This window comes from Danio rerio, chromosome 18 (genome assembly GCF_049306965.1).
Source record: "Danio rerio strain Tuebingen ecotype United States chromosome 18, GRCz12tu, whole genome shotgun sequence".
Taxonomy (NCBI): Eukaryota; Metazoa; Chordata; class Actinopteri; order Cypriniformes; family Danionidae; genus Danio; species Danio rerio.
The window spans coordinates 13380461-13407565 of NC_133193.1; the positions used below are offsets into that span (position 1 = coordinate 13380461).

General features: G+C 32.7%; 2 protein-coding genes and 1 long non-coding RNA gene across 10 annotated transcripts in view; 2 read left to right on the forward strand and 1 right to left on the reverse strand.

The window, feature by feature from the left end:
* LOC141378724 (uncharacterized) lies at nt 1-5036 on the forward strand. 2 transcript variants are annotated; one of them, XR_012393980.1, is made up of 4 exons: nt 1-321; nt 452-498; nt 2580-2643; nt 2721-3295. It is a non-coding gene; the product is annotated as an uncharacterized lncRNA (long non-coding RNA). The 2 variants fall into 2 exon arrangements; XR_012393981.1 differs by lacking the exon at nt 2721-3295 and adding an exon at nt 3306-5036 and having other exon boundaries at nt 269-321; nt 2580-2691.
* slc23a4 (solute carrier family 23 member 4) lies at nt 4882-26490 on the reverse strand. 4 transcript variants are annotated; one of them, XM_073929066.1, is made up of 14 exons: nt 25909-26490; nt 22615-22815; nt 19792-19887; nt 18837-18980; nt 15572-15729; nt 11318-11477; nt 10181-10362; nt 9183-9303; nt 8946-9102; nt 8559-8812; nt 7633-7797; nt 6476-6584; nt 6279-6374; nt 4882-5546 (listed from the first exon to the last, which is right to left on the reverse strand). In XM_073929066.1, exons 3-14 carry the CDS (start codon nt 19837-19839, stop codon nt 5281-5283), a joined length of 1860 nt encoding a protein of 619 aa, XP_073785167.1. In that variant the 5' UTR covers nt 19840-19887; nt 22615-22815; nt 25909-26490; the 3' UTR covers nt 4882-5280.
* The window catches only part of bicd1a (bicaudal D homolog 1a), a 69099-nt gene continuing 67900 nt past the window's right edge, over nt 25907-27105 (forward strand). For all 4 annotated transcript variants that reach the window (XM_021467767.3, XM_005156469.6, XM_005156470.6 and 1 more), the window contains exon 1: nt 25907-26439. In XM_021467767.3, the coding sequence (XP_021323442.2) occupies nt 26224-26439 (216 nt within the window). In that variant the 5' untranslated portion in view covers nt 25907-26223. The remainder of the gene's footprint in view (nt 26440-27105) is intronic.

Genomic DNA, 27105 nt, shown 5'->3' on the forward strand with positions numbered 1-27105 from the left:
GATGCTTTGGGGACTGATTTTGACAATTAGACAAGTTTTGTGTCATTTTTTTATAGCAAATCCTTACAGTAATGCATCTGTTTTAGGATTACATCTGAGATTCAAATGAAGGATTTGTCTTAAAACTACATAAATGTATGCGTAAAATGGTTTAGGATTAATCACAGAGCATCCAAGAATGTTCACCGTCAATTTAATAAGGTGTAAATTATTTTGTACATCATTCACTTTGCAAACTTGGACTTTAAATGGAAGAATGTCGACTGTTGTTGTGTAGCGCCATCTTGTGGAATACGTAGCTTACACTGGAAACGAGAAAAGGTAAACTGACATTTGCTGCATTCTCTGTATGTTTATTGTTACATTTTTAAAATTATATACCATTTTTATTTTATTAATCTTGCTGGATGTCAAACGCTGCAGTTTATTTTTGCATTTGAATCTTTTTTAGAGACTTTTATTGACTCTCGTCACTTCCACCTCACTACAACAAACCAGGTATTTCCTTCATATAACCTGGATTTAGATTTAATATTAACCTGGATAACTGGATTTTAAGGTCTCCGAAGATCATTTATACAGATAATATTTAAACATGTGTCCATCAGGTGTGTTTTAACGATCTCCACAGGGCAGTTAACAGATGTAGTCCATATTGCTTACCTAATAAAAAGCTGCGTTGACGTCACATGTTAGATTTACCGTGCACATTCTAAATCTTATTTTATGTATCTTCTAAGTTTGTTTATTTGTCGTATCAGAAGTGTTTGTAGATCATAGACGTAGTCTGAGGGAGTCCAATGAATTGAATATTTTGGTTCAAAGCGTCCAAAACAATCGATTGGTATGGACTTCTACCATCACTCTGCTGGTTAAATAAGTAGCTCATTGCTGAAAATTAGTTAATTTTCTGCCTTGTTCATGAACTTTAGTTAGTACACATAGGTTTAAGAGAACAATGTCCATGTCAAGATTAAACCGCCATAAAAACCTTGCGTCTTGATTTTTTTCCTGATTTACTTTAAGGATGTCATTCGTTAATTTTTTTTCGGCTTGGTCCCTTTCATTAACCCGAGGTCATCACAGCAGAATGAACCGCCAACTTATCCAGCATATGTTTTACACAGCGGATGTGCTTTCAGCGACAACCCATCACTGGGAAACACCCATGCACTCTCATACAATACGGACAATTTAGCTTACCCAATTCACCTATAACGCATATCTTTGGACTTTTGGGGAAATCGGAGCGCCCCGGGGAAACCCACGCCAACACGAGGAGAACATGCCCCTGCTTTAAGGGTTTAAAGCTTCAAATTAAAGCGTGTTTGCATAACACCTGTGTTAAGTCAACAATCGATAACAGTATCAACAGAATTTTAATTAACTTTGTCCTCTTGTCCTCAAAAGCAGAAAACTGAGGGAAGACATTTTTCTTAGTCGAAATCTGCACATTTTTAGAAGTACAAATTTATTTATTTTTTCTTAACAAAATGTCTTTTTTAAAGCCTTGTCAACAAATGTAAGCCTGTTACCAAAGCATGCATAACTTTATACATAAATGGCATGAGGTAAATCATTGCAGTTTCGGCTAAAATGGCATGGGATAAAACAGTTTAGACTTTTAATGGAATTTTTTTTTTTTTTACATTCCTGAAGGTAAAATGGTATTTTGAGGTACCTTTAGTGCACTATACTTGCAACATAGGCTCATTCTGAAAATGTAGCCCTTTATACATTTCTGGAGATCACGACTTATAAAGCCAGAAGTACGTATGGTTGCATTTCATCTTTAAAATGAATGCTATGTGATGGTATGCCGCCATTTCTTTTTGCGCTCACCAGCTGACTGCTTACCTCTGTTTGGACGGCTTACCTGCTGTTACCCGTTTATCCAGTAGCTCGCCATGTACGTCGGTGGACTTGAGATGCTGAGAGGAGCTGACCCTGACGACGGTGTTCGAGTCCGGCAAAGAATGGTTCCAGAAAGCGAATAAGACAAAGTCAGAAGCATAAAATTAAATAAATAAACAAGTAAATAACAGGGTGAGAATGTGGTACAATCTGAAAATATAGTAAAAATCAAGCTCTTTTTATGGGTTGCTTTATGAAACAACTATTGGTTGAGTTTAGGGAAGAAGGAGGGTGGGTCAATCGATTGGTCAGTCATTTAGTCAGTTGACAGCGGCCTCTGTTGGATTTATACAAGAACAGCAGGCTCGAATGGCACTCGTGACTGAAATCTGAGATCTAAAAAAACGTACCCAGTGCCCTCTGGCGGATTCGCAAAAAAAAAAAAAAAAATCTGCAACATAAATTTAGCTCCTGGGGCAAATTTAGTGCACTCCAGAAATGTATATAGCGGTATGTTTTCAGAAAGACACAGCACTCCATTAAAATAATTAACTATGGTTTAATCATAATAAAAGTTTATTAACCATCATAAATTGCACATTATCTTTTGTATTACAGATTTACTACAGATTAGGTGTAATAATTTATGGATTGTGTATCAGAATCGTGGTGAATTTGCGTAAACATTCATATACACAGAATATGTTTTTGTGCTTCTGTCTCAGAGTTCCCTTTGACCCAGCTGGAGTCAGAAAGGAAGAATTGGCATCTCTGCTTCAAAAAATAAAGGTTGGAAGTCCACTGAGACATGTGCCCATGCCCAAGAAGCTGCCAGAGGTGTGTGGTTGACTTTTGCTCCTTTCCAGAGTTGCAGGTACAGTAACCTCAGGAGAAATCAAATGGTGTTGACAGTGGTGTACGATGTTCAGCCGATGCCAAAGCCCAAACAACCTGCCAAGAGATGCCTGGCTCCAGTCTTTCATCAGTCTTTTCATGGCCATAAAGCAAAAACTCAATGACAAATAGATCTGCCAACTTGAGAATGAATTTGGCTTAAATGCAGTACTATGACTGCAAGCTAGCAAAACCAATGACGTATTAAAATATTGTTGATGGTGATGGGTTACAGGTATAATTTTTACAATTTTAGAATATGTAAAATAATAGTAAATAAAAACAGATGAAATATGACAACCAAGCTAAAAGGTGGAGAACAATTTTAATTTAAAACACGAAATACAGGTAAACAAATACGATATACAGATTGTCAGCTATATAATGTAATAAGCCCATGTGCAAATGGCTTGATTTGGTCCAACTGTGTTACACTTAAAAATGACATGCATTATACGGCAGAGCTAAGGCAGGAATGGCCTTAATAGGCCTATGAACTGTATAATCATGTAAAATTATAATGAACATGTAATGATTGCTGTTGCTTTCAATTTTAGGCATTTCCTTTAAATTGCCCTAGATAGATAGATGGATGGACGGACGGACGGACAGATGGATGGATGGATGGACGGACGGGCGGACGGACGGACAGACAGATAGATAGATAGATTACACTAGAGTACACTACCTGACAAAAGTCTTATCATCTATCAAAGTTTTAGGTACAACAAATAATAACTTGACTTCTATTTGATCATTTGGTATTAGAAGTGAATTATATTACAGACAAAGAACTCTAGATTACGCTTATTTTACCAAAATAAAATATGATCATGCCTTGATATCAGTTGCCTTGATTTTTGAATTATTGAATTATTTAACCTGGACAGTAAGGTCTGACTTTGCTAAGACAAAAGTCTTGTCACTTAACAGAAATAATGTACAGTTTAGAATATAAAGTCATAATGCAGTGGAAAAAGAATTAATATTGTGACTCCCATGAGCTTGATCGACTGCATCCATACATCTCTGGGTGACACTTTACAATAAGGTTAATTCGTTAATGCATTTACTAACATGAACTACTTATGAACAACACTTGTCCAACATTTATTAATCATAATTGAACATTTACTATTGAATTAGTAACATCCAAACTCATGCTTGTTAACATTAGTTAAATTCACGATGAGTTAACATTAACTAACAATGAACAACTGTATTTTCATTAACTAACGTTTATTAACATGAATAAATACTGTAGTAAATGTCTTGTTCATTGTTTGTTCATGTTAGTAAATACATTACTTAACATTAATTAATAAACATTATTGTAAAGTGTGACCCATCTCTGCTATCACTCAAATCATTTATTAATAAAGTCATCTGGAATGGCAAAGAAAGTGTTCTTGCAGGACTCTCAGAGTTCATTAAGATTCTTTGGATTCATCTTCAATGCCTCCTCTTTCATCTTACCCCAGACATGTTCAATAATGTTTATCTCTGATGACTGGGCTAGCCAATCTTGTAGCACCTTGACCTTCTTTGCTTTCAGGAATTCACTGCCCTCTCCTGTGGTTTGTAATGTAATAGGCAGCACAATTGTCTTGACACCTCTGGCTGCTGATGTTGCCATCCACTCCGCAGATCTCTCGCATACCCCCATACTGAATGTAACCCCAAACCATGATTTTTTTCCTTCACCAAACTTGACTGATTTCTGTGAGAATCTTGGGTCCAGGTTCCAATAGGTCTTCTGCAGTATTTGTGATGATTGGGATGCAGTTCAACAGATGATTCATCAGAAAAATCTACCTTCTGCCACTTTTCCAAATGATGAGCTAGAAACATTATTTGTTATTTTTACAACTGGGCTCGACGCCAAGACTTTAGTCAGGTAGTGTATGTCAAATGCAAAATGTTTGTCGCATTCAGATAGGAATTGGTTTTAATTTAGAATGTCTGTGTACTACAATACTGTGACTTCAAGCAAGCAAATCGAATTGTGTAGTAAATTAATGTTGATGGTGATGTTTGACATGTTGAGGTGATGGGTTACAGGTATAACTTTTTATAAGTTTGGTACATGTCAAATAAAAGTGGACACAAACAGATGGAAAACAACAACCAAAGTAAAAGGTAGTGAACAGATTTATTTGAAAACACAAAATACATGTAAAAAATACAATGTGCAGTTTTTCAGCTATATATAATCACTTAAAATTATAATGAGCGTGTAATGTTTGCAGTTGCTTTCAATTTGAGTCACCCCTGGAGCACCATTAAGCGAAAAACAATATAATACAGCAGTTCACTTTACAGTGTTTGCAGATAATTAATCCAGATGAAAATAGAGAGATATAATGGAACAGTACAGCTTCAGTTTAGATTTGCATTGGGGTAGCTGCCTTCTTAGTTCAGTCTGTACTTCTGAATGTGGCTTAAAGCAATAGTTCACTCAAAAAACTAACATTCTTCATTCTTGGGTGGACTATCACACACATCGTCACTGATTTAAGATGGAAGTCTCATTCATAATGCCACCCCTGCTATGATATGTGTATCGTCTTTGTTAGGCTCTGTTTTGGTTTCCAGCGATTCCAGACTTGATGGCGTGTCATCATGTGTGCTGAATTGGTGTGTAGGGCAGAAGGGCACATATTTGGTCCACGTTAGAGAGGAGAGGCAGCTATTAATTCTAAATGGCAAACCATAGACTTCATCACTTTCTAAGGTGTTGTCTGAATCGTCTTGGTGGGCCTTGTTCCATGCAGTAATGCCTCGTTCACGTTTTGTTCCTGTGGGAATGTTAAACAGGTTAATTATAAAGGTTTTATTCATGTATAAGCTTTTATTTGCACACATTAGGAAAGGAGGGAACTATAGCCTTTATGTAAAATGAATAATAATAATTTTAACTGAACATTTTTAAATTTAAAAATCTTTATGAATGTGTTTTATATCTGCAAGTAATACAGTTAAAGAATTATTAGCCCTCCTGTGAAATATTTCCCAAATTATGTTTCACAGAGCAAAGAAATGTTTACAGTATATCCTATAATATGTTTTCCTCTGAAGAAAGTCTTATTTGTTTTATTTCGGCTACTATAAAAGCAGTTTTTGATTTTTCAAAAACCATTTTAAGGGCAATAATATTAGCCCCCTTAAGCAAAATTATTTTAGATTGTCTACAGAACAAACCACTGTTATACAATATCTTGAAAAATTACCCTAACTTGCCAAATTAACCTAGTTAAGCCTTTAAATTGCACTTACAGCTGAATACTAGTAACTTAAAAAATAGTTAGTAAATGTACTGTCATTATGTACTGTCATTGTGGCACAGATAAAAGAAATCAGTAATTAGAAATAAGTTATTAAATCTATTGTTTAAATGTGTTGAAATATAAATTTATGTCTGTTAAACAGAAATTGGGGAAAATCTATGTACAGGGGGGCTAATAATTTAGGAATAATTCTGACTTGAACTTTAGGGATGATTTCCAAAGCAGATTATTTGCAGCTCTTACCGGGTATCGTGTTATCAAGGAGAAATCCAAAGAATCCTCCAACAAACATACTGGTTGTCAATAGCACTTGAAGAACGTGGTCCAGTTCAACTACTCCTAATACACAAAAGCATTATAAATTTGGTAAACAGACTGGCTGCTGACAGTGGATGTACCTGTTTGTATCATGCGATTTTCAATGATCATAGTTTAAATACCTGTTGCTATTGATGTGGGGTTTTTTATTATCCAGTTGGGAATGGTAAGCCCGGTGAACATGGAGAATCCAAAGATGAAGATGTTGCGTGAAGAATTCATGTCTGTATACTAGTAATATAAATTGGTTTGTTAATAATATACAATAATAATAATAACAACAACAACATTATGTTATATTATATATAAAGAAATGGTAGTGTGCACTACACTGAAAAAAAGTAAAACTACTTTCATTCAAAGTACATTTTTATATTGGATTTGGTGAACAACATGCTTTCTGATTTTAACCTGTTTTTTTGCTTTAAGGCAAATTGAGAAAAAAGGTTAAAATATTTTACTTAAAACCAGCTGGTTTCATGTCATGTGACCTGTATAATAAAAGAAGGTACTGTTTATGTGCTTTCAGTTTTTATGTGTTTCTAATGTAAGTTTGGCCATATTGCATGACATTTTTAACAATACTAAAAGCACCAGCAGATCATTGCAGCAGATACACTATTTTTTTTTTTTTTTTATAGTTTAGTATAGTTTATAGTATTTATAATAGTTTAGTCAAAAGTACAACTTTACTTTGATTTTGATGTTAAGTGCAACCAAAGTCATTTAATTAATTAATTATCTATAAAAACTATATTTTAACTTTGAGACAATGTATTTTTTTCCCTTGGGTAGAATTTTGATTAGTATTATATTACATTTTTCAGTTTGTGCCAAGTAAAAACTATATTTTGTGGGACATTTATATAAATTAGCTATAACAAAAATTACTTACATTTTATTAGGCTGATCCAAAGCAAAATTATACTTTAATCTAAAAGTAAAAAAAAATAAAATTGTGACATCTATAGAAAACAATTTCTGATTGTAGTTTTTTCTTGACCTCAATAAATACATTTGATTTAGGCTTAATTCAAATGTGTAGATTGAATTAAAGTTAAATCATATTATTTGAGAAAATCTAAATAATTTAACTGTAAGAAATTACAGTAATTTTGTTTTTTCAGTGTACAGTGAAGTCAGTGAGGTTTGTTTAAGGATAGGATCAGGGTTTCATAGTACAGTTATTATCCAATTATTGTGATTAAGGTTTATAGTGTGTACATGCAGAACTGGACTGTGAAATTCCTAAGTGCTACCAAAAAATGTACATTTTTACCTGTAGGTTTGAAATACCAGCGGCTGTGATGACCCCAAACATGACCAGAAACATTCCTCCAATGACAGGCGTTGGTATTGTAGTAAATATGGCTCCAATTTTCCCAAACATTCCCATTATAATCATTATAAAGCCACTGGCCACAATCACCATTCGACTACCAACCTGCAACAAGAAATATCATAATGTTGACAGAAATAATCACAGACGATCTCTCACAAATTAATATGATCTTTTAAAAGGGCATTGCAGTTGTTATTGATAGTTGATGATGTTGTGGTAGTGTTGTAAGCACTACAAATTTGAACATCTTTAGGTTTCAACACCACAAAGAATCATGGGAAGATGTCAGCTTGATGGTGTTTATGCTACAAAATTGATGTTTCTGGGTACTTGTAACACTGATGCGGGGTGTCCTGAGAGGATGGGCAATGGAATTTATTTCATTTCCTAAACCTAAACAAGGCAACTTAAAAATCCAAAAGATCAACAAGGTTGTATTCATTTATTCTAGATAAGTTGAATACCAATAACAATGCGTTTAACACTGCTAAAAGTTAGATAGGATCACAATTAGCAAATTTACTAGAAGCAGTATTTATGTAGATGTGTGTAAAAATATGTTTATTCAGTTTTTATATTCATTTCAGTAATAATATTGCGTATTATGTTATTGTTTAGAGGATTTATGTACAATAAAATTTGTGAAGGAATATTTTCCACATCTTCTAGTATATGAATTGTATGAGAAAACTATTTATTAAGTGTTTTTTTTTTTATTTAAAAAAGGTTTTTAGCTCATATAATAGAAAAAAAAATACAAAATTATGTGCAGAAATAACTAATAAAAAGTCTGTCTGGCTCTGCAGAGTATGTTGAAATCAAATTTATCATGAATTAAAACACTATATTGTGAAACTTTTTACCTTGGTGATACCCAAAGCTCCTACGTTTTCACTGTAGGATGTGGTTCCATTGCCTGTGCCCCAGGCGCCTGCCAGCAGGCAACCAATGCCTTCAATGCCAATGCCTCGGTTGATAGCATGCCTGGGTGGTGGTGGGGCACCAGATAACCTGGCACAAGCATGATAATCACCCACCGACTCAATCATGGAGGATATGACTCCGGCCAGGATCCCAAAAACTCCCGCCAGACTAACACTTGGCACCCCCCATTGACCTGGAAATACACATCCATAAATATTATATGTAAATACTTTTAAAATCCTACCGGAAAATACAGCCACCTTATGATTCATTCTTGAAAAGATATGGTAATAGGCATATAAAAGACTTTATTGCTGGATAAATACCTGGATAAGGAAATCTGAACCAAGGTGCCTTGCCCGTAACATCTCCTTTAATGTCCGTCCGAGCAAGATAACCGTATTTATCAGGGTCTGAAGGCAGGACATTGTAGATGGTCAGCAGGTAGCAGATCAACCAAGACAGAGTGATTCCCAGCAGGACCTGAGGAAATGTTTTATTCCTTAAGATATTTTAATAAAGCATTGAAGCATTTGTGTTTAGAAAACAGATATTAGGCTTACTGGCAGAATCTGGAATATGAAAATCCTAGTGGTGTGAAATTTCTTGGCTCTGCTGTATTTTGGGACAGGGATGGCAATATGACGGAGATACTGAGAGAATATCACAATCAAACATGTCGTCCTGTGGAAAGCAGACAAACTGTGTTGTGACTCTGTATTAAAACAGCATTTCCTATAATGCTGGTTATAATACAGGTTTTTTCAGTGGCTTTGGTGCATTTCTCACAACACTATTTACATTTGCACAACAGTCCATGCATTTCTCAAAACAGTTAGTCATTTGTGCACATCATAGTAGCAGTTTCTTATTCCTTTCAACAAAGTGCAAATGCTGTTGGATGTGCATCAAGTGCTTTCATACAACTCTCTGCTATTTATAGCATTATCATTTGCTTATGTCATGTAAGTCAAAATTAACTAAACTTGTGAATGCTGAATAGTCATTTCATATTAAACTAATAGTCCTCATTTCATTACTTGAGTCTTTACATACAAAAATGTTACACTAGGTGTCAATATTTATTTGTTAAGGGACAAAAGGACGTTCACTGACATTTTAGTCATTTGAAACAATCTACTGTATAAGAAATTAGATAGATGATAGAAGATAGATGGATGGATGGAGGGATTGATGGAGGGATAGATGGAGGGATGGGTAGACAGACAGACAGAGAGACATACAGACAGATAGATAGGTGCTGTAAATATAAATACAGTATTTTTGCTGTAATTGTTTTAAAACAAGTTACAGTCGATTCTTCTTGTTAACAGTGTTGTCAGAGCAGAGATCCAGACCACATAATGACGTTTGAAGTATAAAAAAATAAAGTGATATATTTTACAGTGTAGTGTAACTAGTAAACCTAATAGGCTGCTTACACTAAATAAAACAAACTGTATGGAAAAGTTCAACTGAAATAAAAAATGTAATCAATCAATCAGTCTAAATGGTTTTGAACTACAGTACCTACAGTACTTAACGTTTAAGAAGTACACACATGGCAGAGATGCCCCAATGGTGTCCTGCGTTCATGCCAGCCGAGTCAAACAGCGATAGGCCGATTAGGGAAATAGTTGGGGCGATGGTCAGAGGGCCAATGAAGCGCATGAATAGGCCAATGAGACCGGAGAATCCCACCAGTACTTGGAATAGGGAGCCCACCATGATTGAGCCTTGGAGCTATGCAGAAATGATACCAGAAACAGAATTGAAGTATTATAGAGTATTCTATATTTCTTATAGATGTGTAGTGTTCATCGTTACCTCAACTATACTTCCATCAAAATATGCAGCAAAATATTAAATATTAAACCTTGTGTTATCAAGCCAGTGGTGTTTTTCACACTTTTGTCACTATTTGTGCAATTAACAATAACCAATTAATTTTTAATTGGGTTTCTAAAGTCAGTTTCCTTCAGATATACAGTTGAAGTCAGAATTTTTTGCCCTCCTGATTTATTATCCCCCCTGTATATGTTTTCCCCAATTTCTGTTTAACGGAATGAAATTTTTTCAACACAATTCTGAACATAATCGTTTGTTCTGATAGAGAAAAAAAAATATTGCTTAAGGGGGCTAATAATATTGCCCTTAAAAAATGTAAAGCTGCTTTTATATAGCCGAAATAAAACAAATAAGACTTTCTCCAGAAGAAAAAATATTATGGGAAATACTGTGAAAAAATCCTTGCTCTATTAAACATAATTTGGGAAATATTTGAAAAGGAAATTCACAAGAGGGCTAATCATTTTTACTTCAACCGTATGTCATACATGTAACGATATGTGTAGTAGGTATCTGTATACTGTATGTATCTTTCTATTCTGTCAAATGCTAAATGTTGTCAAACTCAGCTAGGAATTGGATATTTGTTTCTAATTCAAATGGGAAAGTATTTGGAGTAAATATAGTTGCACCCATTGGATTTTGCTGTCATTCTAAACATTTCTATATTAAAACAGTTGTCAAATATTAAAATACTAACAATCAACATTACTGACAACATTTTACACCAATGAGGCAGAGCAGCTTATTTTATAATTTTAAACTATACTGTATTGTTCTAATGTCAACAAACAAAGCTCTGTGTAGTGGAGTATAGCAGAGTGTTGTCTGTTACTGAGATGATTCTCACCATTTGCATTCGACTCTGCCAAACATGGATGAACTCAGGCGAGGTGGTGTTGACCAGGCTGGCATTCTGTGTCCAAGCTGGACATGTCCATTCAGGCATTGAAAGCAAAGCCATGGTGGGCGACAAGAGAGTAAATGTTCCACCCTGGAGAATGGGTAACCTTCAATTAGGAGAGAGAAAAGCCTCGTCACCAAAAGTCTAGCTTTTGTGGTTTTGTTGCAATTGGTGTACATGCTCAAAAAAAAACATACACTGTAAATAAAAGGGCCAGAGCACAGCAGAGTCTTAAGATGTCTTAAATTTTAAAAACACAATTTATTAAACTGACTATATTGTCTTGTAAAGCTTATTAATCATTTTAAACTGGTCTTAATTTTCCTTTGTTTATGTAAAGCTACCAAAACACATCCAAAACACATTCAATCATTAACAGCACATCTAAATAAAACCTTTAGCAAAACTACTCCTAATTTGTATTATAACTGTAGTCTGTTTTGCAAACATTTAGTTTTTAAAGACTTTTTGCGTTATGTTGAATAAAAATGTATGTATACAACTAAGGTCTGCTTGTTTTGACACATTGTTTAAAATATGTGGCTTAAAAATGACTAATTCGATTTTTTTATCTGCTAAGCCATTAAACAATCTTTAGCATGTGAAATTTCAATATTTATGGTCTTAAAAAGTATTAAATTTGACTTTCTCATCGGCACTAATAGCCTAGTGGTACTGTGTGTGATCTGACATATTGTCACCTTAGAATTATAAGGTTAAATCTGACATTTTTGTCAAAATTGAGTTATTGGCATATTCTTATTAAATGACAACTTATTTACATTTTGAAAAAAAATTATAAGTTGTTTACATTTTAAGACTTTTTAAAAAAAAACAAAAAAAACAAATGTTACACATACTGTTTGCTATGGAATGCAAAAACTTTGAAGCTCAATATCTCAAAATCATTTAGATTGCAGATAGAACCTTATAATTCCAAGGTGACGATATAGCACCGGCGTGCTCACGGCGACCCAAGTTCGATTCCCGGCTCGAGACCCTTTGCCAATCCTTACCCTCTGCTCCCAATCCTGCCTAAAATCTCCTGTCATAATACGAAAAAACCCCTAAAAAGTTTTGACTTGGTCAAACATGCAGAAACCTGTAACCTGAAATCTGTAACCTGGTCAACAGTAAGTTAGTTAAACTAGTAAACAGTTAAGTTTTCTTAATATATACGGTGAAAAAACATAAATTGAATTTCCCAAAATTCCCTGCATGAAAACAAAAATTATTATTATTATTTTTTATTTATTTTTTTTTTTTTTGTAAAAAATAGTGTGTTTTTTTTTTAGGGTTTTGCATCAGTTATGCGCATTGGAGTTTTATGTTACATCTTATTTAGTTGTTTTTTGTGACTTTCGTTGTGTGACACTGAGCAACTTCTATACAGTATATTAGGTTTGATTCTCTGCTTTTGGCAAAAGTTGTTTGTGGTGATGGGTTGATTGGTTCATCATATGACTTTCTCATCACCACATCCTTTGTTTTTGTCTGTGTAATGAATGTATGATGGGAACTGCAAAAAAAACATTGGTGTATAACAGTGTACATTAATTAAATATGGTAGTTTACTGTAAATATTCATTACAATTATGACATTTATTTTTGCAGGTTCTATCATTTTTAATGGTAAAATTCTGGCAGAAAAAACCACAGCTGCCAGTTTTTTTAGCCAAAATTTTAAAGGTGTACTTTTCTCATATTGTTAATATTGATATGTGTCTTTCTATCCATCCTTTACAGCTAATAAAAATGAGCAGTTTTCCATATTTTGTGATTTATGTTTTTATTTCCTCCCCCCCCCCCCCCCAACAACTTTTAACCTTGAAAAAAAAAAAACATTTTTAATAGTTTAAAGTGATATATTCTCTATGTTGGTGTTGTATATTACAATATAATAACCATGTAATAAACCACCAGTACATTTTCTGTTATTTTACTGACTTATTTATCTTTAAATATTATTTCTTACACATTATAATGTCAATAAAAGTATAATTTTCAACATCAAAAATCGACAGAGGAGAGATCAACATCCCATAATGCAATTCAAAACTGCAAATAAACACTTGTAAATCAACAAAATATGGAAAGTGTTAATTAACAGATATTTTTTACGTTGTGTGTTTTGACCCTCACTGAATTCTCAAACTTATGATTAATAAACCCATATCAGCAGGTAAAACGCAAGGTGTAGTGTGTTTTTCAAACAGTAGATAAGATTTACAGTTTTATTTGTTGATTCAAGTTGCAGTAAATGGTGTATTAGGATTTTATTGGACAATCAAGATAGCAATAAGTTAGCTTATGGCACCAAATCAGTTACACAGATGAGTGATAATAATATACAATAATAATAGACTGTTATACAACAGTTCCACAGCTTTACACAGCATCTGAAAGGCCCTGAGGAATGTGGATTTAAAATGTGCTGAACTGCATGCTAATAAGATGGAAACTTTCTAATCCTATTATGATTTTCAGCTTCTGCAGGAATTATTCTGACCTGCGTGCCACATATTTCTACAGTACATCAGTAAACAGTAATAGATTGTTTCAGTTTCATCATGTTTGATTATCATGTGATCTGATGAGTTATCATTTTAGTGACACAGTATCAGGTCAATTGCGATACAAATTCAGTTTAAAACAATCAGAGGCTTATCATATGGTGAAAACATTGCTAAGCCTACATTTTTTCACACTTTTCTAGGTCAATGAACTTTTGGATTGAATATCTGGATTGTTGTCCCACGAGGGGTTTATCTGGAACATAAGTAACTATAACAACTATTATTTTGAAGAGGTACACATGGAACATACACACACACACACACATAAATATACATTTATATATTTATTTTTTTATTTTACATTTATGTGTGTTTGAGTGTGTGTGCATGTGTGTGCATGTAGTCAACATTTGAACTAAATCAAAAATGTTTTTCAAAATTGTCCAAAGATTAAATAAAATAGCTGTTTACAACACACTTTTGCACATACATACATATATTACAATTTACATTTATTTATTTATTTATTTATTTATTTATTTATTTATTTATTTATTTATTTATTTTGTTTCTGTTTTATTTTGTTATTTTATTTTTTATTTACTTTATTTATTTAATTTTGTTTTATTTATTTAAATTTTATTTATTTACTTATAATTTTTTATCTTATCTTATTGTTGTCTTTGTCTTAACCCTTGTGTTTTTTATTTAATTAATTTATTTTATTATTTTTTATTATTAATATTCTATTTATTTTAATTGTTTTATTTTTTTGTTTTATTTGTTTTATTTTTTATTTTTTTTCATTTTGACTTTTTTATTTTGTCTCAGCATTTTTTTTGTCTTATGTCTTTTGTCTTGTATTTTTTATTATTTTTTATTTTATTTATTTTTTGTTTTATTTATTTATTAATTTTTTTATTCCTTTTTTATTCCTTTTTTTGTTTTATTTATTTATTTATTTATTTATTTATTTATTTATTTATTTATTTATTTATTCATGCATTCATTCATTAATTTTTTATTTCATCTTTTTTTAACCCTTGTGTTTTTGTTTTTTTTTTTTTTTTTTTTATATTTCAACATCATTACCATTCATAAATATACTTCATAATTGGTACAAAAATACTGGACCTTCAAGTTAAAAATGTTGAAATCCATTAAAATGGTAATATGTCACACCAGTGCAATTTTAAAGAAATCTGTCAGTGAAATGTTAAATACAAAAAAAACATAAAAATAATAATAATAAAAACACTTAAATATTTTTAAGTAATGCACATGGGTTAATAAAAAATGCTAAACATAGATTGTATGTCAAGAAATTTTGTGTTTAATTCAAAGCAAACTGCATTAAAATTAACACATCAGTGTAGTCTCATTATGAAACAAAGAACGCAATCATTCAAGGTGTACTGTACATATAGCTATCACTTGCTAAACGTCACATTTTGTAAATAAATGCCCATGGTTCAATAATTGACAAAGACATTCCCTTGTATTAGAGTAACCAACATTCAATCCTGATTCTTGATGGAAATAATGAAAATATTCATGATGTTTACCCTACATCTCATCATAACTTTACACATCATTGCGTAACTTCTTTGGCTTTGTTCTGTTACTCTTTCTGTTGTGCAGAGTGCCTGTGTGATTTTGCAAAGAGTAATATAGGGAACCATACCTCACTCCAAAAGTGACTTGCAGTAAAGTGCACACGCCTGACACGAAGAAGATCGTGCTGATTAGGTGACTTTGCGTGAGGCCATCATGCTGTAGGCAAAGGCCTTGAGACAATATTAGAGGAATGGCTATGATGCCACCGAAAGCTGTGAGATAGTGCTGTCAGAGAGATGGAGAGAAACTGTTGAGTGTATCTTTCATAACAAACTGAACACACTCTAAGTCTAAATGACTGAAACCACTTGTGAAAACACATCTAATAGGTACACCTGTCCAACTGCTAGTTAATACAAATTTCTAATCAGCCAATCACAACTCAATGCATTTAGGCATGTAGACATGGTCAAGATGATGTGCTGCAGTTCAAACAGAGCATCAGAATGGGGATGAAAGGGGATTTAAGTGACTTTGAACAAGGCATGGTTGTTGGTGCCAGACGAGCTGTTCTGTGTATTTCAGAAACTGCTAATTTACCGGAATTTTCACGCACAACCATCTCAAGAAAAGCATATCTGAATGCACAACACGTCCAACCTTGAGGCGGATGGGTTACAACAGCAGTACCACACCAGATGCTATTCCTGTCAGATAAGAGCAGGAAACTGAGGCTAAAATTTACACAGGCTCACCAAAATTGGACAATAGAAAATTGGAAAAACATTGCCTGGTCTCATGAGTCTCGATTTCTGCTGCACCATTTGGATAGTAGGGTCAGAATTTGTAATCAGCAACATGAAAGCATGGATCTAACCTGCCTTGTATCAACGGTTCAAGCTGCTGCTGGTGGTGTAATGGTGTGGGGGATATTTTCTTAGCACACTTGGTGTGCTTGGAATACCAATTAAGCATTGTGTCAACACCACAGCCTACCTGAGTATTGTTGCTGACCATGTCCATCCGTTTATGACTACAGTGTACTCATCTTCTGATGGCTACTTCCAACAGAATGGCGCACCATGTCTTAAAGCGCAAATCAACTCTGACTGGTTTCTTGAACATGAAAATGAGTTCAGTTTACTCAAATGGCCTCCACAGTCACCAGATCTCAATTCAATAAAGCACCTTTGGGATGTGGTGGAACGGGAGATTCGCATCATGGATGTGTAGCCGACAAATCTGCAGCAATTGCGTGATGCTATCATGTCAATATGAGCCAAAATCTCTGAGGAATATTTCCAGTACCTTGTTGAATCTATGCCATGAAGGATTATGACAGTTCTGAAGTTAAAAGGGGGCCCAACTCGGTACTAGTAAGGTGTACCTAATAAAGTGGCCGGTGAGTGTATTTTGCATATTTTTTATTTAATGTAACATGTTTCCCGCATTAGTTAAAATACGTTTTGAACGGATTATGTATGTAATATTTTTGTATTAATGACAGCAGAAGTTTTGTCAATCTTCAATTAAAATCAGACAATTAGCTTCTGTTGTACTTTTTTTTTCTGACATCAGTTTGACGTAAGGCTGCACAAAATATCATTTCAGCATCAATATCTCAATGCGCACATCTACAATAGTCAGATCGTAGGAAGTGCAATGTTGAGTTCATTTTTTGGGGGGATTATAGTTTACCAGGAGCCACAGATCAGTACACCTACAATTTTTGGAGTGACTGAAAAGTTTAACCATAATTGAGTGAAAGTTTATCATTTCTGTGTGCTTTTAAGGCCTGTGACTGTGTAAGCATTCAAGCATGAAATATTCAGGAACTGAATTTCATGACATTGTCCTGTTTGTACAGTGCTCAGCATTATTGAGCACACCCCATTTTAAAAAACGAATATTTTTATTCATTTCTCAGTGAATATAAGCAATATATTTTGGTTAATTAAAAAAACAGATTTGTTAAACAGATATATTTAGTGAAATAATATTTTAGTCACCAAACACATGTAGAAATAGAAGATAACACAATTAAATTCAAGCAAAATGTTGCAAAAAATAATAATAATGATTACAACCTACAAAATTCAACTAAATCTTTTAATATTTTGCTTCTCTAGATTTTTTCTCTTTTTTAAATTTGTATTTAATATTTTTCTATGACATACATTTGGGTGTTCGAGTTTTTGGACTGTTATCGTAAGTTATTTTGTTAGATAATCTCTAGATTTGGCTTCAGTTCTAACTAATCTAATGTACAGTATATCCACAAATATAGTATTGTATAGCTTTCTATTAAAATATGAATTTAAAAGATAGATTTGTGAGGGGTGTACTTCCATATGCTGAGCAAAGTAACTCTAGTAAAGATGTATTTTTATTACTATTTATACAATTAAGACTACACAGTGTTATTTTACATCTGATTATTCAATTTCTGTATATACCTGAATAGTGTGAAGTAAAATATTTCACTTCCATCTTTCCAAATAATAATTCAAAATAATTCCAATTTAAATAAATTAACTATTTCCAAATAGAGCAATTCAAGCTATCTGGTGAAATTGTATTCATATCACAATACTGTATATATTGCAGTGAAACAAAATATCGCAATGCCAAATGTTTTTCCAATATTGTGCAGCCCTAGTTTGACAGCATCAGCCACATTGCTCTTAAACCACGCCCCTCTTAGTGTTAGTATGCTACAAGGAGGGAATAATGTACAAAAAAAGCCCCGCCCCCTACTCAATATTCGATTTCAGCTGGAAGTACGTCAACATACTGAAATAGAAGTCTCAGAAACTTCCAGTTCATCGGAATTTTAATGATAATCTTCTCCAGCCTAATTTGAAAATGACTCTAACATTGTCTGACCATATGCAGTCCACATGAACGTCACATATAATAATAATAATAATAATAAAAAGCCTGCAATATGTCTTATGCATTATTTTTAAGGCCTTTTAAGTGTTAACATGAGCAAAACTTTGCTAGTAAGTTTAATATTTAAAAATATTATCCTACACAACTGACAACTGATATTAGGCATTTTATGTAAGTAGATTATTGATATATCATTGATTACTTTTGGTCAAATAAATAACATCTGCACTTAATTACAGTATTTTGCTCAGTTTGGGCTATTAAAGGCATGAAGTATCTAACTGCATGATGAATCTTGTCTAGAAAATGTGAATTTTCCTCTTAATATCCATTTAAGGTGATTAAAAATATGATTCTAGATATGTGGACCATACTGTATTGTACGTTATTGAAACCCTGACGAATACAGTGCTTTCCTTAGCAAATGCTTCAGTCAGGATTGATAAATTAAACAGAATTATCTGAGTATAATGATGTGATGCTGCCAAAAAACTTACCTGAATACCTAAAAAGATGCAAAGATACCACGGTGGGATGTCTGTGACACAATAAGCTAGTTTGTTACGGTCTCCCCGCTCTGAAAAACCATCACTTTCTTTCTTATTCTCAGGCAATTCACAGAAATGGTCCACACCATCAACCTAAATAAGACAAAAAGTAAAGATTCAGTTTAATTCCCGATCCAACAGTTCTATCAATTCTACATGCAGGGCACATAAATATATTTTTTTCACTAAAAAGGCACTAGAAATCTGTGTTTTCATTCAGTTCAGTTGATTATAAGCAGCTATAATGGTAACCAGCTATCATTAGATTATAAGTAGCCTGTTTGATTTGTTGGTAGATCATCAAAATAATGTGTTGATGTGACGAAAACAGTCTTCTAATACTCTAATGACTGAAAGTTGCACACTTGTAGTCAAGAGAATGCCTTAAAAAGACCTTAAATATGAAGTTTTAGCAAAACAATAAACTTTGCTGTGTTCATTGTCTAATTCCTAACTTTTTATTGTAGTTTTTAGCATTAAATATTGGAAAAAGGGGCAAAGAAGCTGGTATTTTGTAATGATTTTTGTTAATCAAAAGTTAAATGCTACGTATATAAGCTCTAAGTGATAAACAGTTACACATTCCGGTCTCCAAAACATTGAGCATGACCACAATAACAAACACATGAGTAACGCATGCATCATCCAAGGTTACAACAGTGATCAATAAAAAGAAATATTGCACCATAGAGTTTTATAACTGTGATTTCAAGGGTGTCATGTACAGTATAACCTGTTGTAACTTTTACGCAATGAAAACAAGACCCTTAACACACCCATGATCACACACTTGTATTTTTAAATTTGACTGCGTTTTGTTTTCACTCAATCTAACAGAATTTTAGAAGCTCGATGACTAAGTTAAAAAAAATTACTGAGTCACTACACATTAATGAATACTTACAGTAAATGCATAGTTGTCCAACCCGTCACTGTTTTTCTCTGGAGCCATGATTGTGGTGTGGACTGAGAAAGCGGTGCTCAGTTCTCAATGGGAGCTCTAGTAAGACAGAGGGCAAGAGCTAGATAAGGACAGCATAAAAAAAGAAAGACCAGAACGGAAAGGAAAGGAAGAACAAAAAATAGAGACACGGGACAGGGTTTGAGGATGCTGCCGTTGATTGTAAATGCTATGGATCCCATCAGCTGCTCATGTGAACTCAATTACACCACAACTAGAAGGCAGCTGACCAGAGCCACGTGCTGCTGGAGCTGAGATCCCTCTGGCTCCAGATACACACCAACACACACACAAATATGAGCATGTGCACCACTGTATTTGCATGCATGTTAATTGTCATGCAATACATCTTCTTTCAGGTGAACTATTTCTTTCTTATTTCTTTTCCTTTAAAAAAATCTAAAGAAAGTAATTTACTACCTAGCTCAGTGCAAGGGTTCTTTTTGTTGTTGGATGATTGCTTGGTTTACAAAGTAACTCGGTGCATGCCTGGTTATTATAACTCTAACTAACACTCTAAAACTTAAGATAATAACTATAACAAAAATAGTATTGTTCCTTAAAAAAAATAAAATGAAAATAGCTAAAACATACAGCATTCTACCAAAGCAACAACCTTCATTTTCAATAATTGAATAACTAACTTTATCTGAAAATAATTATCACAACAATAATAATAATAATCATCATTAGTACAGTATTTATATATACTTTACACTCTCGGAAATAAAGGTATGCAAGCTGTCACTGGGGTGGTACCTTTTCAAAAGGTACACATTTGTACTTGAAGGGTCCATATTGGTACCTTAAAAGTATATATTATTATATCTAAAAATTTTAAGAGGAAAACTTTTGCACTTTTTAGTTACTAATATGTACCCTTGAGGTATTAATATGGACCTATTAGGTACAAAAGTGTACCTTTTAAAAAGGTACCACCCCGGTGACAGCTTGTGTACCTTTATTTCTGAGAGTGTAAAGTATATATAAATACTGCACTAATGATGATTATTATTATTGTTGTTGTTATTATATGAGTTTTATTTTACATCTGATTCTTCAAGTACATATTTTGATGTAAAATGTTAATGTAAATGAAACCCATGCGAACACGGGGAGAACATGAAAACTCCACACAAAAACGCCAACTGACCCACTGCGTCACCATGCAGCCCCACCTGAATATTTTGATGTAAATTGTTTAACTTTATCTTTTTAATATAAAATCCAGAATAATTCCAGACGGCCTAAATTAACAAATGTTTTCCAAAAAAAGCTATCTGGTGAAATTTTATTCATATTGCAAAAATTACATCGCAGCAAAACAAATTATCGCAATGTCAAACCTTTCTAATATCGTACAGCCCTTGTTTGACAGCTTCAGCCACATCGCTCTATTTACCAAATGTTCTAAAACTTAAAATTAAACAGGAAATACAGAAATAAATTAGTGTGAAAGCTTATTTTATATACACAAAATATACAGCTGTGGAAACAATTAAGAGACCGATTATTACTTATTAGGGTTTACTTTATACAGAATATTAAATATTGCTTTTTTAAAATAAGTTTTTTATTAAGTTTTTGCTTTCTTTATTAAATGTCTGATCAAATTTCTTCTAATTTGTAAATACAAATTTTGATGTTCAGAGCACCTGCTATTTATTTATTTTAATATTAATTATACATTTTTAATTGTACATACACTACCGGTCAAAAGTTTGGGGTCAGTTTTTTTTATTATTGTTAATTTTATTTCATAATTTAAATTAAAAAAATTGTTAAATACTTATTTATTAAATATTTATTTATTACTTATTGTATGTAGTTTCAAATGAAATGTTACACCAGTCATTATTGCTTTCATTACTATCACTATTAATAATAATAATAATAATAATAATAATAATAATAATAATAATAATAATAATAATAATAATCATAATAATAATAATAATAATAATAATAATAATAATAAAAGGGTTAATAATTGTTAAATTATTTGTTAAAAAAGGATTTCTGAAGGATCACGTTACTCTAAAGACTCAAGTAATGAAGCTGAAAATTCATTAAAATCACAAGAATAAATTATTAAATTTAATGATAAACTACTTTTGAAGTAGTACTATCCGAAATTATGACCGGTATATGCATTTTTTTAATGATTTCAGACTTTACAAGAAAATGTATATTTATATCAATTCATTTGTCAAAAACATTTATCCAAAACCAACCCACAGGGTATTTAAGATATACAGGTCATGAGTTTTAGTTTAATTAAATTACTAAACTGAAAATAGCCTACTGTGTGTGTGTGTCCTCCTCATTATGGCAATTATATGGTCTAATACATGGTCTATAATTATATATCCTGTAACAGTAATATTAGGTTTCCAAATTAATCCATATAAAATAACAATGTGTGAACTTTTTCTTTACTTGAACTATTTTCTTTTCTTTTAACAAGCAGCCCCTTTCTTTCTTGTCTATTTCATTTAATATACTTTATTAGATATACTGTAGTATAATATTAAACATGTTTAACATTCCTGTAGAGCTCTCCAAACTAGGGCCTTGCAGGTCGTCTCATATACTACACATATCACATGTCTCCCATTTCGCAGATTTATCTGAGATAGTGACAGGACAAACCTAATCATCCAATCATTCTCTCATCAGACCAACCCAATAGCCTGCTACTACTTTTAGAGATACAATTTCTCTCATCAGATCATTGGAAAATATGAAGAAATGTCTTTTACTTACCTTGGCGCACATTCCTCAGATGAAATGGATCTCACTGTCCTATCCAGTAGTTAATGATTGTGAAAGTCGAGGAAGTTGTTCAGATAAAGCGAACATGATCTTTCACCCTTTTTGCACTGCTCATTTTTAAGGATGTGCTTGATTTCCTGGCCAATCAAATTATTGTTTCAAGTGCTGAAACCAGCTGGCAAACGTCACAGTCTGGGAAAAAAACAAAAATGCAATCACATGCAGGCTGGTGAAGAGCTGGCATTCAGAAACAAAGTGTGTCATGAGGTCTTTTTCTCAGACTCTTCACAATTTCCTCCATGTAATTTACTTAGATATGCCTTATTCAAGTGCTGTCACGTTCAGAATTACTGTACATCCAGTCCAGTAATTATAAATAATGTTGATTATTGACATTTATCTTACTTTTATATATCAGTGTTTTGCTTTACTGGCTGTGGATCTACATTGGTTTACACTGTTAGGGTAAACACAGTTAGAGCCATGAGATTGATATTTAGACTAGCCTCAAGGCTAATTTTAGCGGCCTTGATTGTTTTCTGGGTGTTACTGATTACAAATTGCACAATGAAAATTGTAGTTAACAGTTATCTTTTAGATGACTAATTTTACACTGTAAAATTAAAGTTTTATTAACATTTTTAATAGTTTAAAAAAATAATACATTGTCTGGAATTGTGTTGTATATTGCAGTGCATAACCTTGTAATAAACTGCCACTACATTTTTTGTTGTTTTAGAATCAGAATCAGAAAGAGCTTTATGTTCACACATACAGTTAATGTACAGTTATTAGCTCCCCTGTTTATTTTTCCCCCAATTTCTGTTTAAGGGAGAGTTTTTTTCAACACAGTTCAATTGTTTTAATATCTAATTTCTAATAACTGATTTATTTTATCTTTGCCATGATGACAGTAAATAGTATTTGACTAGATATTTTTCAAGACACTTCTATACAGCTTAAAGTGACATTTAAAGGCTTAACTAGGTTAATTAGGTTAACTAGGCAGGTTAGGGTAATTACGCAGTTATTGTATAATGATGGTTTGTTTTCTAGCCTATCGGAAAAGTAATAGCTTAAAGAGGCCAATAATATTGACCTTAAAAGGTTTTTTTTAAACTAAAAGCTGCTTTTATTTTAGCTGAAATAAAACAAATACGACTTTTTCCAAAAGAAAAAAATAAATATTATCAGCCATATTGTGAAAATTTCCTTACTCTGTTAAAGATCATTTGGGAAATATTTAAAAAAGAAAAAAAATGCAAAGGGGGGCTAATAATTCTGACTTCAACTGTACAAAGAAATTGTTTTCGTGACAGCTTCTACAGTGCAATAGACTTACAGAGACTGGACAAAAACAGATAAAAATTATATTTTAAAAATAGAAGTAAGTTGTGAATGCAAATATACAATTTGACAAGTGTACAGGTGTATTACTATATACAGTGTTATATGTGCAGCTGTTACGTGCAAATTGGCAAGTTGTTAAATAAATAAGTGTAGAAAAAAGTAGTGATGTTTGTTTTACAATTATAATAAGGTGTTCATGGGATGGATTGCCTATTACAGACTTACTTCCCTATTTCTTATGCATTATATTATTTCAAACTGCTGATATGTCAATAATAGTCACTTTGTTAAACTAGGGTTGAATTTTTAACATCAAAAGTCAACAGAGCAGAGATCAACGTCCCATGATGTAAAACACTGAAAACACTTGTGAATCACAAAATGCAGAAATTGTTAATCAATAGATTTTTTACAGTGTAGGTAAGGATTATGACTACTTTTGGATTACTTTTAGATTACTTTTATTTAGATTTTTTGATTGTAACAGGTTTTAATGGCCTTTGTGCGCTGTAAAAAAAAAAAAGTAGACTCAGCTCAAAATTGTAGGGCAGCTGGCTGCAAAGATTTTTTGAGTTGACTCAACTTTCAACCCAAATACTGCACTAGACTTGATTTAAGTTGAGTAAACTCAAAAATATCCTGAAACTGGTTGCCTTAAATTTTTAAGTTAAGTCAACTTTTTTAGTGTGCAGAGAGAGAGACAGAAAACATAAATATAAATATATTTACAATTAATATAATTTTTTAATATAAATTTTAATATAATTTTTATTTGCCTGCATGCCAATTGACCAAAATATTGTTAAATTATTATAATATTAAATTAAAAAGTGGATTCAAGTAAATATCTTTGGTCAAATGAGTTGACTGGGAAAGATTTTTGGGAATCCCTGCATCACATAAACATACTGTATTACATCAACACATACTGATGTAGATTATTAGTAAACAATAAAACTGCGTTTACGTGGTCAATGCCTTTTGGGTTTTAAATAATTTAGTGATCTATATATTTACAAATGTATTTTCCAACATTTACATTTTTGTTTCATAAGCATAAATGTTGTCTCATAATTGCAAATTAATTCATGTTGCCATTTTGCATTGAAGAATTAAAAGATAAATGATACTTGAATTTTTAGAAAATAATTATTTTTTATTTTCTGTCATTGTGTGAATATTTCTTTAAATATGTAGACCATAATATGTTTAATCTGATTCTGTGCATTTTAATACGTATTATAATCTAATTAAAATTAGTTATTTAATCTGGTTATAGTAATGAATATCACATGTTATTAGTTATTACTGCTCAGAGTAAATGTTTACGTTTTACAATCTTTTCCACGCGTTTTGACCAAGAATTTGCTTGACTTTTTTTCACTTATTCTGGAGTATTGAACATCATCATCTGATCACTCTTTAAAATAATACACAATACAACATGTTAGTCGTTTAAGCAGATCTGGATTTGGGATGATTTTCAGAATCTAAATGTAATAGTCCAACTAGCCTGCTTCTCTTTGAACATGTAATTTGCGGCCTTGTCCAGCAAGTGGCGCAATATTATTTAACATCTTGCATGTTACAACATAATAGCGTTTAAGTGGTTATCCATAATCAGAACAGATAACATTTTGTGCATCATTAAAGATTTAGGAAGCTTGAGCATGTTATGCCATTTATTTCAAGGATCAACAGTAGGCCTATTTGCTCTCTTTTGCTTTACTGACTAAATTTGTCGTTTACAATAATAATTTTTCATATAACTAAATAAAATTGACTTCACTATTAATCACTTTTGTTTAACTATGCATAGACTTACACTACATAAAATACACACCAATAATGCAATATAAATAATGCAAACGATGCGGGACGGGGGGAGGCAGTGAGTGACGTCACATGTGATAGACAGAATCAACTTCTGCTCACTTGGCATTCCGGGTAGATGGCGCCGGTTTTCCTCATAACATTTGAAGTTAGAAATTAGAATAAAAAAATATAAATGTAGGCCTATTTGATGGAATAAACAATATTGCGGTTTATCACAGCATCGTCTACCATGAAGAAATCGAGTCCAGCCCATGTGTCTCTGGTGTAAACATCATTTCAGCGTCGGCAAACAGGAGGCGCATCGGGTGGACGGACTGCAGCATCTCCACCTGAATCTCTCCATCAGCCTCCGCCTTTCGGAGAGTCACGGGAACGGAGGACGCGGAGATCATACCCGACCGGAGACCGCAGGCGATGGCAGCCGGTGGAGGATGCGGGGAATCGGTGGATCAGTACCGGAGCGAGGTGGAAAGGCTGACCCGAGAGCTCGCAGAGGCAAACCGGGAGAAGATCCGGGCTGCGGAATGCGGTCTGGTGGTCCTGGAGGAAAACCAGAAGCTCAAACATCAGTACGCCGAGCTCGAGATCGAGCAGGAGGCTTTAAAACAGGAGCTAGAGCAGCTTCAGGAGGTAAACACAGCTCGGATACTTTCATATGTTGACATGTCAATAATTCAAGATGTAGGCTGTATAGTAGTTTCACCACATATTTGCTAAATTTAGTGGCTTTGCATCAGAAATCTTTATATTATTTATATATTATTTATATATATATATATATATATATATATATATATATATATATATATATATATATATATATATAGTTGAAGTCAGAATTATTAGCCTCTGTATATTTTATACACATGCTAATTTTTATTTAACGGAGACAAGATTTTTTTTTCAACTTATTTCTAAATATAATAGTTTTAATAGCTATTTTCTAATAACTGATTTCTTTTACATTTGCCATGATGAAAGTAGGCCTACATAATATTTTACTGGATATTTTTTCAAGATAGCATATTCAGCTAAGAGAGCAATTTAAAGACTTAACTAGGTTAATTATCTGAGTTAGGGTAATTGGGCAAGTCGTTGTTGACAGTTGAAAGCAAATTGCTTAAAGGGGCTAATAATATTGACCTTAAAACGTTTTTAGAAAATTAAAAACTGCTTTTAATTTTCCCGAAGTAAAACAATTAAGACTTTCTACTGAAGAAAAAAATATTTATAGGAAATAGTGTGAAAGAAATTCTTGCTCTGTTAAAAATAATTTTGGAAATATAAAAAAATTCA

Excerpts from the sequence above, each read along its gene's own strand:
- slc23a4 (XM_073929066.1), bottom strand. The coding sequence starts at position 19,839 with ATGGCTCCAGAGAAAAACAGTGACGGGTTGGACAACTATGCATTTACT. Across the intron at positions 18,981-19,791 it reads TGGACAACTATGCATTTACT|GTTGATGGTGTGGACCATTT; the intron begins GTAAGTATTCAT and ends TGTCTTATTTAG. Across the intron at positions 5,547-6,278 it reads CCTTGATAACACGATACCCG|GAACAAAACGTGAACGAGGC; the intron begins GTAAGAGCTGCA and ends ACATTCCCACAG.